The 15,011-nt window shown below is 33.8% G+C and overlaps 2 protein-coding genes across 2 annotated transcripts; both read left to right on the forward strand.

Moving 5' to 3' along the window:
- The first annotated feature begins 672 nt into the window (after positions 1-672).
- Positions 673-6,454, forward strand: LOC143570331 (dnaJ protein ERDJ3B-like). Its single transcript, XM_077056004.1, has 11 exons — positions 673-1,005; positions 1,689-1,837; positions 1,937-2,063; positions 3,328-3,445; positions 3,689-3,805; positions 3,937-4,023; positions 4,467-4,526; positions 4,612-4,689; positions 4,776-4,847; positions 5,514-5,667; positions 6,099-6,454. The coding sequence occupies exons 1-11, from the start codon at positions 938-940 to the stop codon at positions 6,155-6,157; spliced, it is 1,089 nt and encodes a 362-aa protein (XP_076912119.1). The 5' UTR covers positions 673-937; the 3' UTR covers positions 6,158-6,454.
- A 1,672-nt stretch (positions 6,455-8,126) lies between these two features.
- On the forward strand, positions 8,127-11,826 carry LOC143570332 (phospholipase A1 PLIP3, chloroplastic-like). The gene is made up of 5 exons (XM_077056006.1): positions 8,127-8,835; positions 9,507-9,713; positions 10,313-10,372; positions 10,524-10,940; positions 11,190-11,826. The coding sequence occupies exons 1-5, from the start codon at positions 8,293-8,295 to the stop codon at positions 11,697-11,699; spliced, it is 1,737 nt and encodes a 578-aa protein (XP_076912121.1). The 5' UTR covers positions 8,127-8,292; the 3' UTR covers positions 11,700-11,826.
- The last annotated feature ends 3,185 nt before the right edge of the window (positions 11,827-15,011 follow it).

Genomic DNA, 15,011 nt, shown 5'->3' on the forward strand with positions numbered 1-15,011 from the left:
AGTTTTGTTTTTTCCTTTTCAATGATTTTAACCATGTTATAACTTACTATATGTCTCAAGATATTAAAATTAAAAAATGGAAAAGGTAGCCAACGACATGGTGATTGAGTTTCGAGGAAGAGACTTGGTGTTTCATATAACTCAGGTTCGATTTCTACCCCTCAACATTTAGTTTCAGCGTCATTAGGGTGATGATGATAGACTATGCGAATATGTGGCGTTCACTAGTTGGATTCTTGAACTGAATGCATTTTATCTCACCACACTGTTATGTCGTCGGGAGAGTGTTCACGAGCGTTGGCCTTAAGTGAGAGTTTTCCCGGATCGAAAGTCGAGCGTATCCCGATATAATGAATTTAGCTAGTAGTTCATTGAAGAATTCGTTGGCCGTTAAAGAAAGCTCGCCACTTGAAGCTTAAGTTCGTGGCTCACTCAATAAAAACTCAAATAAAACTAGCTAAAAAAAATTTAATTCGAAACAACTTGAGCTGAGTCGACTCGTTTTTGTAACCAAGCCAAAATCAACCAAAGCTCGGTTCATTTAACTTCGAAATTGATAACAAGCCTCAAAATCACTCTGACTTAACTCAGGCTCGACTCGCGAAAAACTACCATTTGTGGTTCGTGTGCTTTTTTCCTCTTTGCTAGTGGCACCGTTGTCTTACGTGTCTCAATTTCATTGGTCCGTACGCGTGGAACCTCTCTCCCATCGCCAATGTTTCTCTTCTTCTAACTCCACGTCAGCAAAACTGTACGTAATTTCACACTGTTTGTTCATACTTCTTCCAAATTCTCACGTGATGTCCGTTTGCAATCTCACAGTATAATAATTCTGTACCTCAATTTCATAATTAATCCACAAAATCGTTAATCAAAAGCTTATTATAACTCGTCCGATTCGAATCGGAGGCTCAGAAACCCTAGGTTTCATCACTTGATGGCGCATTGCAGATCGAAGCTGTTGTTCTTCGTTTACTTATCACTGTTACTGATTTCTAATGCAGCGTAAGTGTTAAGTTCTACGTTTAATTTCATTAAACTGCTTCTGTTTATGATTCGGTGTAAATATGTGGTTTAACGATGTGTTTTGTTTATGATTTGGTGTATTACTGATTGCTAATGCAGCGTAAGTGTTAAATTCTCCGTGCAATTTCATTAAATTGCTTCTGATTATTATTCAGTGTAAATCCGTGGCTTAACGATGTGTTTTGTTTATGATTTTGTGTATTACCGATTGCTAATGCAGCGTAAGTGTCAAGTTCTCCGTTTAATTTCGTTCAAGTGCTTCTGTTTATGATTCGGTGTAAATATGTGGTTTAGCTATGCGTTTTGTTTATGATTTGGTGTATTACTGATTGCTAATGCAGCGTAAGTGTCAAATTCTCTGTTTAATTTCGTTCAAATGCTTCTGTTAATGATTCAGTGTACTTAATGATAATATGTGGTGGCTAAACGATGTGTTTTGTTTATGATTTTGTACATTACTGATTGCTAATGCAGCGTAAGTGTCAAATTCTCCGTTTAATTTTGTTCAAGTGCTTCTGTTTAAGATCGGTGTAAACCACACATTTCATTCAAATGCTCGTTTTAATGAATCGGTGTAAAATTATGGCTAAATGATGTGTTTTGTTTATGATTCGGTGTGAATCCGTGGCTAAATGATGCGTTTTTGGATGTTATTGTTACAGGAAGAGTTATTATGATATTTTACAAGTTCCGAAAGGTGCGTCGGACGATCAAATCAAACGTTCTTATAGAAAACTTGCACTAAAGTATCATCCTGATAAGAATCCAGGAAATGAAGAGGCAAATAAGAAGTTTGCGGAGATTAATAACGGTATTTGTGTGATTGTGTAGTTTATGTTTTGTTATGCATTCTGTGTGTTTGAATTTTGACCTAGAAATGGTGATATGTTGTTTGAATTGTTGTTTTCAGCTTACGAGGTGTTATCGGATAGTGAGAAAAGGAGCGTGTACGATAGGTATGGTGAAGAAGGTCTGAAACAGCATGCTGCTGGTGGCGGAAGAGGTGGCGGGATGGATATTCAGGATATATTTAAATCGTAAGATGATGCATTGTCCGGCTTCTGAATGCTTGATTTTTATTTTTCATTGTTGGTGATATGAGAACCTAGGGTACGGAATTACATGACTAGTTCATAAGGTGGGTTTTTTTTTGTATTAGAAGGCTATCACTAGGAAAGTAGGAAGAGCTAAAGCAACACTACTGCAAATTATCCTGGCACTACTTGCATGTCTACGGGCCATATGTCCCATACAGGCAGTATCTGTATGACAGTGAGAAAACGGTCATACAGGCCCGTATAACAGGGGGAAATTGTTTGTGACAAGCTTGTATGACCATTTTTCGCCCTATCATACAGGCCATATTATGTAACAAGCTCTGTGCTGAGTTGATTTGACATCATATACAGCCTGTATGATGTGACATGCACGTTACATGTACGCTATTGGGGGTGGTGTTTCTGTAGCAGGCCCCTCTCTATAACTATAACAAGTATACACACAAATTATAGCGTTCTAAAATGTAATTATGAATTTGCTTTGCTCAAGAGGAGGGTGAGGGGATGGTACGGGGGTGGTGAAATTTTTTTCCACTCCTGCTGCGAGTTGTATACATGCTTCTAATATCAAATACAAAACAATAAACTTGGCATGGAGCCTATTCCACACGGTTTTTTGGTGACTTGTGAGCATGGATCTTTTACTTAAGAAACATAATCTGCAATGTTCCATTAAAGCATTTTATGTTTGATGGAAGTTTAATTTGAAAAGAACAAACAAGATTAATAGCTTTTGTTTTCTGTAGTGTTAGACAACTTCCTTGGAATGCGTTTCATGTATATTGCAAATGAGTGCCATGTTCATAAAAAACTCTTGTGTCATTTAATCACATAAAAGTAGGCCAGCCATAACACTAGATCTCTTGAATTTTGTACTTTTGATGTTTAATGTGCTGTAAAAATGATGTAATTGTAGTTAATGTATCAATATTGTCCAACTTGTTTTCTGCTTTCTTTATTTGTTACTAGCAATACACCTGCTAAAAGCTGTTAATGCTCATATTTTTTTTACTTATGGGTGTTTGGGATTGTTTATTATAAGTAAAAACTTATTGATAGCTGTTTTTAAGGGTGACTGTGATTGGTTATCTTAACTGATTATCAGATTTTGCTTAGAGTGAAATAAAAAGTTCTGAATAAACACTTAAGAAATTTAACGTCTGCTTTAGCAAGCAATCCCAAACAACTCTTGATATCAGCCCTAGATTCTTAGCACTAACTAACAAATTGAAGTAATTTCCAGGTTTTTTGGTGGCGGCGGAGGAGACCAGCATGAGGAAGAGAAAGTTGCAAAAGGCGATGATGTCATTGTTGATTTGGACGCATCATTGGAGGATTTGTACATGGGAGGGTCATTAAAGGTGGAAAACTATATTAATCTACTTTAACCAATTAAATGGGCAACCTTTAAGTACACACTGTAGACTTAAGGCACTTGGTTCCATTTGTTAGCGCCTTAAAATAATTCATTGCCATATGTAGTTTTAGAATTTTAACAGAACATCAATTCTGAAACCTATAATAGTTTGCATATTAATCTAGTTTCTGTTGATTTTATCAATTTGCTTACCCTTTTATCTGTAAAATGTTGCTCAATTTATTAGGTATGGCGGGAGAAGAACATTTTAAAACCAGCACCTGGCAAAAGACGATGCAACTGTAGGAATGAGGTTTATCACCGGCAAATTGGTCCAGGGATGTATCAACAGATGTCAGAGCAGGTACACTATTTCTTTAATCATTTGTGGTACTACATCCTAAGTTTGACATGTATCATAAGTTATAAGTTATAATATATTGGCATTGATGGTAATTTCATCAAACTGACCATGCTTTTTTATGCTTTTGTTAGGTCTGTGAGCAGTGCCCAAATGTAAAGTATGAAAGGGAAGGAAACTTTGTCACTGTGGATATTGAAAAAGGAATGCAAGATGGACAAGTGAGCACTTATTTCTATGAACCTGTGTCATATATTTATCTCAGAATATTATGCTTTTGCTTCAAGTAGTTCATGCTGCTTCAAGCAGTCTAGACTCTAGACCCTGATAAGTCATAGAGGGTTAAAGCTGAAACAACTCAACAAGTAGTTTTTAGTGCAGTTTGGGCTCCACTGACCCGTAAACACTTCTTTGATCTGTTTTTTTAATTGTATTATAAATAACTAACTAGTTGAGTATGTTTACAAAAATATTTCATTACAATAAGAATTTATTTGTTTAAAATAAACCAATTTCTTTTTAGCTCTCTTTTTTGTTTAAGGACTTTTGTTGAATTCGCACATTAGTCAGTGAAGCGTGATTCAACCCGTTCACACTTTTTAAATCGTGATGATAAAGTCCGTACTCTAAATAGCAATAATATTTTACCCTTTTCCTTTTGCAGGAGGTGGTGTTTTATGAAGAAGGCGAACCAATCATAGACGGTGAACCTGGAGATCTAAAGGTTAGTTCTATATTATTATTAGTAATACAGAATCATTAAAAATCAATCCAGATTTATTTTACAATTAATATCAAATCTCGTGCAGTTCCGCATTCGTACAGCACCACATGAGCGGTTCAGAAGGGAAGGCGATCACCTTCACACCACTATTAATATAACTCTGGTAATTTGTTGTTATTTAATATTATCTGTTTAGTTATGTTTTTGTTTTAAAATATGCAATTTGTTAATGAGATTGTATTTTATTAGGTGCAAGCTCTTACTGGTTTTGAGAAGGCCATTACACACCTTGATGAGCATCTTGTTGACATTGGTTCAAAGGTCAGTAAATATGTATTGTTATTCATATATTAACACACTTGAAAATATTACCTAAGGGGGGTGTTTGGGAAGTGGGATTTTCTTATTTAAACAATCAATCTATCTGCTTGTTGCAATATTTTGTAGCAAATAATAAGCACTTTCGAGTCAAAACTAGCGTGTAAGCCCTTTTATTTTTTCACGTTAAAAAGGTATGCTTTATGTCAGAAATTAAATGGATTTATTATTTTATGCCACAATTTGTAAGATAAAAATAAAGTAACATAAAGTTTTATCGTTTAAACATAATTATTTTATATAAATGTATATTTTTGGTTGTAAGCTTTAATGTTAAGTAATATTATGCAAACAAAAAAATGAGTTAAACAGGTTGTGTTCATATCAGCCCGCGAAAGCTCGTGTAACGTTCGGGCTAATGCGCTTAACACGACCCGTTTGACGCCCCTATTTTCGAGTGTTTGAAGTCTTGGATAAAGATGCTGTTTATGTTTATATGCTTATTTTGAAATGAACTAATCTGTTTCCGATTGCTTATTCGAAAATTATTCTTGTTGGATTTGAAATTACAAGTTTGCCCTTAGAAACCGTTTAAATAAGCAAATCCAATTTCCAAATACCCACCTCTAATTGTTTTTCTCTAATGACTTCGCAAATAACCGTTTTCAGAAAATCACAAACCCGAAGAAGGTGAGGAAGTTCAAAGGTGAAGGGATGCCGCTGCACTATAGCAACAAGAAGGGGGACCTATACGTAACGTTCGAGGTTTTATTCCCTACAACATTAACCGAGGACCAGAAGACACAAATCCAAGCTGTCCTTGGTTAGTTTTACTAAACCTAATAATAGACATTTTTGGTTTTGCTAGAGAGGGTAGCATATGCACATAACATTGCTCATTGATCATTACTATGATCCACTTTTTGTCCGGGTGACAGGCGTCGTTTTAGATCATTTTATTTCTAATCCTCGTAAAACTCATAAGATTTCTTGTATGAGGATCATTTCTTTATTTTTTAAATAACCTGATGTTCGTGTTATAACTCTATTCGATTACTTAATCACGTCGAAGAGTTGAACCCGTATAATACTGTTAGTTGATCAAAAGCTGTCTTGGTTTTTAATAGTTTAACACGTTAATTATTATATAGAATCATAATCCGTTTTAATTTATTTGGAATGCGGGAATTTGTTTATAAATTTTTGTTGACTTTTATTAAATTATTCTTAATTTCAATAATTTTTTTAATGAAGAACCAAATTCCCATCACAAATTGGAATCGAGCAATTACGACTACAAGGAAGAACTCTGAACATGACTAGAACCACTTGGTTAATCCGCAAAACAGAATGACGTTAGCCTCGTCACAAGAGCATGGGAATAATCAAGTTTGTAAGAGAGTATCGGGAGAGTGAGTTACCTGAATTTTGTATAATGTAACTGCATGTGATAGTGACAACCGAATGTGTGACTAGTGGTCGTCTAACATGCATCCCACACAGCTTGTCATGTAGGCTAAGTATCGTGGGTGTACCGGACAAACCTAGCCCGACGGGTCTGGATATGGCAGGTAGAAATGTAGAATTGAGTCTCGTAACTGGGTCTAATCATCTAATATCATCTCTTCAAACTATTCGGTAAAAAAAGAGAAAATTCAAAAGTCATTCGTTCTTATCGATATTTTATAAGAGAAGGGATTAAGGACAAAAAAGAATTAAAATAATAAAGAGTTAAGTGCCAGTTTAGTACCTGTGGTTTGGTCAACTATGCAACTTTAGTATCTATTTTTTATTTTATGCAAATGGCTACCTCAGTTTCAAAAAACTTGCATTTTTAGTACTTTTTTTCTAACGCCGTTAATTTTCTCCGTTAAGTCAGAGATAATTTGGTAACTTCGTTATTTTCTTTGTTTTTTTTCTTTTCTTTTAAACACTTATATCTTTTAAACCCTAAATCCCCTTATCAAAACATCAAAATCCAAATCCTAAATCCCCAAATATCGTAAAAATTCAAACCCTATGATGATATGGAGAAAGGGTTTAGGGATTTAGGATTTGGATTTTGATGTTATGATTGTGAATTTAGGGTTTACAAGATATAAGCATTTAAAAGAAAAGAAAAAAACAAAGAAAATAACGAAGTTACCAAATTATATTCGACTTAATGGAAAAAATTAACGGGGTTAGAAAAAAAGTACTAAAAATGCAAGTTTTTTGAAACTGAGGTAGCCATTTGCATAAAATAAAGAATAGATACTAAAGTTGCATAGTTGACCAAACCAAAGGTACTAAAATGGCACTTAACTCAATAATAAATTAAACACAGTATTTGAAACGCATTAGCAATAACCTCATAGACACCGCAAACATCTTTTGTTCTCCACTTGAGATTTCTACAGTTTTTATGTTAAATTCGGTTTCAATGGTATACTATTAGTTCGGGTTTCATTGGTTATTTACTCATGTTCAACTTTTGTGTTTAACTGTGGTTGCGGACACTGGTATGGTGAATGGTAGCTATGTAATTGTGTATACGATTTTAGTTTAGTTATTTCTTAAATGGCAAATATTACTCTTACTATACATTACACCAATAAATCTGAATTACTCCATTTCCCGGGTTTGAAGCTAGGACCTTCTCTCTGAAAGGCATGTGCCTTTGCAAACAGTCTTATTTTAGTTCAGTGTGTTTAGAGCGAGTTTCAACTGATTCAATGGTTATGACTGAATTTACCAATTGAAGGCCTGGGTTGGGGCTTCACTGTTAGGTGTTTGATGTTGTAAGATGGTTGTCGCTGTTAAAGTGGTTCGGATGGTTTAGAGGTATTAAAGAGTAATGCTTAAGATGACAAGGGGTAGCGGTGGTTTAAACTTTAAAGGCATTAAAGATTGGTTTTCAACATGATTAGTGAAGCTTTGTAAATATTTATAATAACTAAACTAAAATCGTAAAGTATACATGAAACATATGAGACAAATGAAAAATATATGAACCTTTGCTACTATTTAATAACTTTTGTTAAGTTAAATTGATTTAACTATAAACTTGGTTATTATTTGGTATTATAATAACTAGGATTCGTACATGTTCATTTAAATCACTTAATTTGTAAAATTTAAACATTTATAAAAGAAATTATAACATTATAACACTTGGTAAATGTTAGGTGAGTTTAGAGGGAAAAATTGACTGTTAATTGTTAAATTACCTTTTCACTTTTTTTTATTTTTTTATTTTTATTTTTATTTTTTGATAAAACATAAGTCAGAAAAACAAAATTCCAAAAGTTATAAAATTTAAAAACGAAAGAAAACCGAGGGAAAATGACACTCAAAACAACATGTGTGAAGGCTTAGGTAATAAACACATAATAGACCTCTTTTTCATTCAAAACTTCTCATGTTTTAACAAATTCAATCAAACTCAATCCCATTCTTTATTTATACAATGGATGGTCTCAAGTTACCCGCAACGATTACTCCGATCACCGTCGCCAGTACCAAAACCCGTACAACCACCTCCTGGATGACCACAAGCGCAATTTCACCGAAAAAATCTAAAACATGTCCCTTTGGTTATAATTTTACCCTCAAATATCCACTTGCATCTTTACCCCCTAGAAATTGTAATAAATACGACGTCGTGGCGGTGGAAGACACAATTCGGGTTGATGTTGATGAGAACGAGGGGCAAAATGGGAATTGGGTGTTACGCGTTTTGCAAATGAGGTCATTGTGGAAAACAAAAGAGGATAACAATAATAATAATAATAATAATAATAATAATATGAATCAAGATTTGAATGAACAAGTTGATGATCATAATCGGGTTTCAGTTGATGAAGAGTGTGATACATGCAAAGTTGATGATGATGAATTTGATAAGAATTCATTTTCGAAATTACTTATGATGGTTTCTATTAGTGAAGCAAGATTGTATGCTAAAATGGCTTATTTGGGGAGCTTATCTTACACCATACCAAAAATCAAGGTGTTATTTATATTAATTAATATTTTCTTAGTGAATCCTAATTAGTAAATAACAAAAAGGATTACTCCATATAATAGTAACCTAGTTATAAATTGTTCCAATCAAGTCACTTATAAAATATTTTGTTTCAATCAGGTCACTAAAGTTTTTTTTTGTTCTAATCCTATATATTTTACCTGGATAACAAGTTTTGTAGGTTTTTTTATTTGAAATAGTTTGACATTACAAAATATTTTTTAAAAAATTGACAAAATTAGTAAAAATTGAGAAAAAAAAATAATTGTGAAAAAATGCAAAAAAAAAAAAAAGAAAAAAAAAAGAAAAATTGCAAGGGATTAATAAAAAGCTAATAGAAAAAGTTAGATAAAGTTTCACCTCAAATTGTGTAGGCTCAAAAAGTAGATTGGCTTGTGAAAACATATTTGTTCATTATTCACACCATTCTGTTTTTTAAAATATTATACGTGAAAAATACAAGATTTATACGTAAGTTGAATCTATTATAAAAATAGTATAAATATCTTTATACAATATGGAGATACTCAAGAAACTCTAAAGAGGTTATGTTTTGATGTTTTGGAATTTAACTATGTCTTTTGTTATTATGTTAAATATATTGTAGATTATGAATGATTTTAACGGAAGTTAAAGAACACCGGTTTATTTTACAGCTTGGAAACCTCCTAAAACGTCATAAACTTCGTTTCATTACATCTTCGTTAGAAAAGAAAGCCATGAAAGAAAGCACGTCGGAGATGACCCAACAAGACCTTGAGAATGTCGATGTTTCTGATGATCCAAACTCGTTATGTTCATCACCTTGCGAATGGTACATTTGTGACGACGATGAAAGCGGCACACGATACTTTGTAATTCAAGTAAGCCGTGCTTAAACATCCATGAAAAATAAATTACTATTTACTAGCATATGTAATCTTAGGCCTGTAAACGAATCAAACGTTCGGTGAACTGTTCGTGAACCACTCGACAGGAAGTTTGTTTATTTAATAAACGAATGAACATAAGCAAAAAATTTATGTTCATTTAATTAAACGAACAAACATAAACATATGTTTCGTTCGTTTATATTCGTGAACGTCCGTTTATTTATGTTCATTTACATATTAATAGAAAATACTTAAATATAGTATTGAATACACAACTATTTAATGGTTTTATATTTGTTCATTTATGTCCATTTATATTTGTTTGTGTTTATTTACATTTGTTTATATATGTCCATTTTTGTTTATTTATTTCGTGAATTATTCATTTAGAACTTAAAACAAACAAATATAAACGAACACAAACATGATCATTTTATAAATAAATAAACGAACATGAACACAAAATGTGTTCGATTAAGTGTTTGTGTTTGTTTAAAATTAAATAAACAAACACGAACATGTCATTATTCGTGTTCATTCGGTTCATTTAGATGGTATGTAATGTACTTAAGTTTCAAACATTTTTATAGGGCTCCGAATCCATTGCATCATGGCAAGCAAATCTACTTTTTGAGCCTACACAATTTGAGGTGAAACTTTATTTATTATTTTTGTTTTGGTCTAATATCATACTTCAAAAATGATCATAATTAGCAAACATATTTTCACATTACACACGTTGTAAATTTTCATTTTACACGAATTTAAACATCATTTTAACTTGATTAACACTACATTTAGGCAATGGACACGATTGTGCATAGAGGTATATACGAGGCTGCGAAAGTAGTTTACGAAGAAATGTTACCATATGTACATGACCACCTTCAACGCCAAGGAAATAAAGCAACAATTCGTTTAACCGGACACTCTCTTGGTGGAAGTTTATCATTGCTAGTAAATCTCATGTTATACATAAGGGGTCAAGTTCACATTTCATCATTATTACCCGTTATCACATTTGGTGCCCCATGGGTTATGTGTGGCGGTGACCGTCTTCTTCAAAACCTTGGATTACCGAGAAATCATCTTCAAGGAATCACCATGCATCGTGACATTGTTCCTAGAGCGTTTTCTTGCAATTATCCCACTCGAGTCGCTCATTTTCTTAAGGTCTTAAATGGGAATTTTCGAAATCATCCGTGCCTCAATAACCAGGTAAATGGGCGGTTTAGTTAACTAGTCAAAACGAGTTTGGTATAATAAGGGGAGTTTTATTTATGAGTCAAAACAAATCAGGCAGGAATGACTTAGTTATAATTTTGAATAGTATAAGAAGTTATTAGTAAAACACAATCCCCACATTTACCTATTTTAATATATTTTATTACTTTAATTATTATATGTGACATTAAAACTAAACAAAATGATCTAATTATAATTATTCTTTCTTTTTTTAAATGACAGAATTTATTGTATGCTCCAATGGGGGAGTTTTTGATTCTACAACCGGATTCAAAACTATCTCCAAGCCATGACCTTCTGCCTTCGGGCAGTGGTTTATATATTTTGCGGTCTAAATCATCTGATCCTAACGTCGCAAAGAAACAAACCCGAGCAGCACAATCAGTTTTCTTGAACACACCACACCCGTTAGAGATATTAACCGACCGATGTGCATATGGACCAGAAGGGGCCATTTTGCGTGATCATGATGTGGATACATACTTAATATCAATTAGGAAGGTTATTAGTCAAGAACTTAAGCGTGCTAGACGAGTTAAACGACAACAACAACGACGATTATGTTGTCACATGGTGGTGGTGAATGGAACCCATGTGAAGGTGTTGTTGGATAGCGGTAGAGAGTGGTGGTCGACCATGGTTGTCGCGGAAAACTTGCATTTGATGGTGGAGGTTTTGGTCCATTTTACAAGAGTGTGGATCATTAAAGCATGTGATTGGATTAAGATTTAGATTATGTATGTAAAGTTTAATTATAATGCTAATAGATCTTTATAACAAAATATGGCATTATTATTAGTTTTACTTGGGTTTTAATATGATGTTGATCAAGCTAACTTTTATTTTTTCTAATTTTTGTGGAATAGGTTTTATTTATAATGTGATGTGAACTAATGACTTGTATCCACATTTACTTTTAATTTTAAGTTATTTTAATTATGATAACTGAATAAATTATAAACATATGTTATAATTTTAAAAACGTTAATCATAATCATTAAAGTTATAATCTTAAAAACATTATTTATATAGCTTTTTATGATAAATTACTTTACAAAGTATATAATTATTATTATAATAAGTTAATAAACTTTTATAAACATTTTGATGTATTATAGATGCCGTTTGAATACGAAAAATAAATGTAAAATATCGTGATTGTATGAAAATATAAGAAAATACATTTTAAGATTGAGTAAAAATATAATTTCACGGTTGATTAAAGGCTTATGCTAATGATTTAAGGTTTTGGTTTAGAGATGTTCAAAGTAAGTTATGTATGATAAAACGGTAAATTCTTGTTTGTTCTTTTTTATTTATTTAGTTTATCAACGTGTCATATCACCATTACAAAATGTATATCTGTAACAAAAATAGAATTATTTTACGTATAATGAAACATTTACTAAAATACATTACATTACATTACCTTACAAAATGTATAAATATGTCATGTACATCTTTTTAATTTCATTGTGAGTTATGAGCTATTGTGTTGCGTTAAAACCTTCTCGAATTAGGTGTGTGTTTATTTCTTTTTTAAAAACATGTACGGGAAGAGTAACAGAATCGAAACTATGCAACCAAGATGTCATGATACAAATTTAGTTTACATTCGTTTTAACTACTTTACCGGAATTATATTACTTGATCAATATATATATCCTATTAGTAACACATTCTACCGATACGAATACTTAATCCTTGCGTAATATATCTACTTATAGATGGTGTTTGTATTTGAAAGAATAAAAACTCTCTCTTGATTTCATTAACAAATTTACAACATTATAAATAGGAAAACTAGACTAGTTACAAGGAGATAAATACGGTAAGTTACAACTAATCTTTGACTATACAATTTGAATTAAACGTGGTAAAGAGTGATTCCAGGAGATATTGGTGGATGGTTATTGACTTTGGTGATTTGTTTTATTTTGGCAAATATTACGGTTGTTACCCCCCGGCAAGCGAAACGGCGGTGGATGAACTCTAAGCAAATCTCGAAAATGTTCAAACAAAGGTCTCGGCAAGCTTTTCGTAAAGATATCCGCAAGTTGAAGCTTGGTAGGAATAAACTTGGTGTGTAGCTTCCCGGACATGACTAGTTCCCGAACAAAATGATAATCCAAATCTATGTGTTTAGCACGCTTGTGAGAGACGGGATTTTGAGACATAAACAAAGAACTTCTATTATCGCATAATAGGGTCGGCCGAGACTTGGGTAGAGCATGCAGTTCCTGTAATAAATGAGTAATCCAAACTATTTCAGCTGCAGCATTCGCCATTGCCCGATATTCTGATTCCCAACTTGAGCGTGACACTGTTGGCTGTTTCTTTGCACTCCATGAGACCAAGTTTCCACCGAAGAAAATTGAGTAACCATAAGTTGACCTTCGGGTTTCAATGCACCTAGTGTAACACCCCGACCAAAGGCGGATTATACATCGGGGCGCCACATATTGTTTCATTACTCGTGACACTATTGGGTGTCCATATTTAATAAATACATTCATTCGCGCACGCGCAGGGTAAAAGTAGATAACATAAATCATCATAAATCAATATATTATAAATCATAATATTCGAACAGCAATAACTTGTCTTGATACATTTTAATCTAGGTCCAAAATAAAGAAAACTTCCTATGTGTCCACAAGCTCCAAAACAGCTACTGCAACCCTGAACATGTGTTAAAATAAACGTCAAACACTTGCGTGTTGGTGAGAAATCAAGTTTAATACAATACATAGATAACAATAAAATCTGCGCGCAACATGTGTATGTCTGGTTTTCAACAAGGGTGTAATCTGATCGGGACCAACTCTAAGATTCATAAGACTGCCAGTGCTCACAATTGAGCTCACAAACAAGACTAACTGTGCATGTGTAAACAAAAGAGAAAATCATAAACGATAGTTCTCCCGTGTTCATCTAATGGTACCATGAAAACTGCGGAATAGACCGACAAGACGGTTAATGATCCACACATACAAATAAACAGCCAAGTCTACGTCCTCAACACATGGGATACTGCGCGACTAAAGTTCATAAACAAGTTTAAGACTCTAAGTTTGTATGAACACATGAACATCCCAAAACATTAAAAGCAAAAAGGGATTAGGTACGAGATTACTCACATGATAAACGATGCGGTGTAAGATAAAGCAAGAACCAACTTTAAACAAGCACAAGTTAACCTATAAATAAGATTATTGTTTTAATGATTTGTTTCAAGTCTTGATTATAAGTTAGCATAATTAATAAGTAAATTATTATATATAATATATATTACCGGAAAAGCAGGGCAGAACAGGGAGGAAGACGGAGGCAGAGAGGGAGGCGGCAGAGAGAGCAAGGAGCAAGAGAACAGGAGAGATTAAGTGTTTGTGTGTGTAGTGTTAAGAAAATAACATTATTATTTATAGAGAAACCCTAGGGAACACAATCCCTAGAAAAAGGGGAAAAGATCTCAAAAAGTAAAAGATTCCAAAAGCAAAAGATATGGAAAGATATGGCAGCTGCAGGGGGCAAAGGAAAAGCTGTCAGGGAACAGTAAAAAGCATGGGCGGGTAGATAAAGGTACAGGTATGTCAGTCACTTTATCTGTCAACCAATGGGGTTGGTGCGCATGCTGCGCCGAAAGTAACTTTTCAGACATAAAGCAGATTAGGTCAACAGCTCAAAAGATAAGACAACTCAAAAGCAACGGCTAGCTTAAACAGAAGAAAACTCAAAGGGGTTTGACGCGAGAAGGCTGACACAGAAGGTCAAGAGAGCGCGAGCGCGAAGGCAGACAGAACTAACCTTAACGCGTCGCGGAAAGAACTACCATTTCTAAGCGCGCCGCGGGAAGAATCACATTTCTTAGCGCGCCGCGGGAGGAACTAAAATTCCTAGCGCGCCGCGGGAAGAACTATAATTCTTCGCGCGTCGAGGGATGAACTATGATTCTTAGCGCGCTGCGAGAAGAACTACAAATCCTTAGCGCGTCGCGGGAAGAACTTCCGTCCTTCGCGCACTGCGAGAAGAATTACAATTCTT

Source organism: Bidens hawaiensis, unplaced genomic scaffold (assembly GCF_021521415.1).
Source record: "Bidens hawaiensis isolate Kalapana, Puna unplaced genomic scaffold, B.hawaiensis_p1.1 tig00024874_1, whole genome shotgun sequence".
NCBI classification, from domain to species: Eukaryota; Viridiplantae; Streptophyta; class Magnoliopsida; order Asterales; family Asteraceae; genus Bidens; species Bidens hawaiensis.